General features: G+C 39.2%; 1 protein-coding gene across 1 annotated transcript in view; it reads left to right on the top strand.

The window, feature by feature from the left end:
* LOC119586035 (cubilin-like) overlaps positions 1–932 on the top strand; it is an 8,759-nt gene that overhangs the window by 3,445 nt on the left and 4,382 nt on the right. The window contains exon 6 of the mRNA XM_037934739.1: positions 504–615. Coding sequence (XP_037790667.1) covers positions 504–615 — 112 coding nt within the window. The remainder of the gene's footprint in view (positions 1–503; positions 616–932) is intronic.

Here is a 932-nt window from a genome sequence, read left to right as displayed (position 1 = left end):
TTTTTAGCATCATAGTTACCACGATGTTCATTATACATGTTATTTTTTCTTTTTCTCAGCAAGTGATTTTTTTCACATCAATGCCAACACCGTAATTTTTTGTTCCTCTTCCGTTGCCATGAACACTCGCGGCTACAAGGGTGAAATGAGACGCCGTAGAAACAATATAAAAAGAATGTCACGTTTCAAACTCATCAACAGATCCTCATCAGTTGTAGTGAAGAAAAACATTTCAGATTTTACAACACCCAATGAAGATATCTTAGCAAGTTCGAAAGGTCACATATTTATACCACTTTTATTCTAGCAGCGTCTCATTTTTAAAAATCTATGTAAACACGTTACTGTATCTTTGTCCAACAATACAAAGAACTTTTCGTGACCCTTTTATTAAAAGGATGTATTCTACCGTTCTGTTGTGGCACGCTCATTTTTTATCTAAGTGAACACGTTGCACTGCTTATGCTCATCATTACGAGGAATTCACGAAGACCTCGTTACAGTATACGTGGACGTGGCTGGCCGGGCGAGCACCAGCCTCCACGTCCTCACCAGCGAAATCTTCCCGAAGCCCGTGGGACACATGGACGACCCCGTGACAGGCAATATCATACCGTAGGTTATGTTGGTTCTAGGCTTTCATTTTGCGTCGTGATTTACTACTCGATGTGGCGTAAAGTAACTGACGTTATGACACTTTTATGAATATTGTCATTACTTGTGGTTTCTTTCGCTTTCCTGTGGGATTGGGTGAGAGATATATTTAATTTCCCCCCTTTTATTTGCTCTTGTAAGCTTTTATTTTCCCCTCACTTTTCACCTCTTTTTATTCTATCTTCCCTTCTATTCAGTCTTATTTCCTTCCCCATTTCCAGTCGCATTTCACTATACATCATCCCATCTCATTCTCATTTAATCTTATTCCATCTTTC

The sequence above is a fragment of the Penaeus monodon genome, chromosome 20 (assembly GCF_015228065.2).
Source record: "Penaeus monodon isolate SGIC_2016 chromosome 20, NSTDA_Pmon_1, whole genome shotgun sequence".
In the NCBI taxonomy this organism is placed as follows: Eukaryota; Metazoa; Arthropoda; class Malacostraca; order Decapoda; family Penaeidae; genus Penaeus; species Penaeus monodon.
This window is presented reverse-complemented; position numbering and strand designations above follow the sequence as displayed.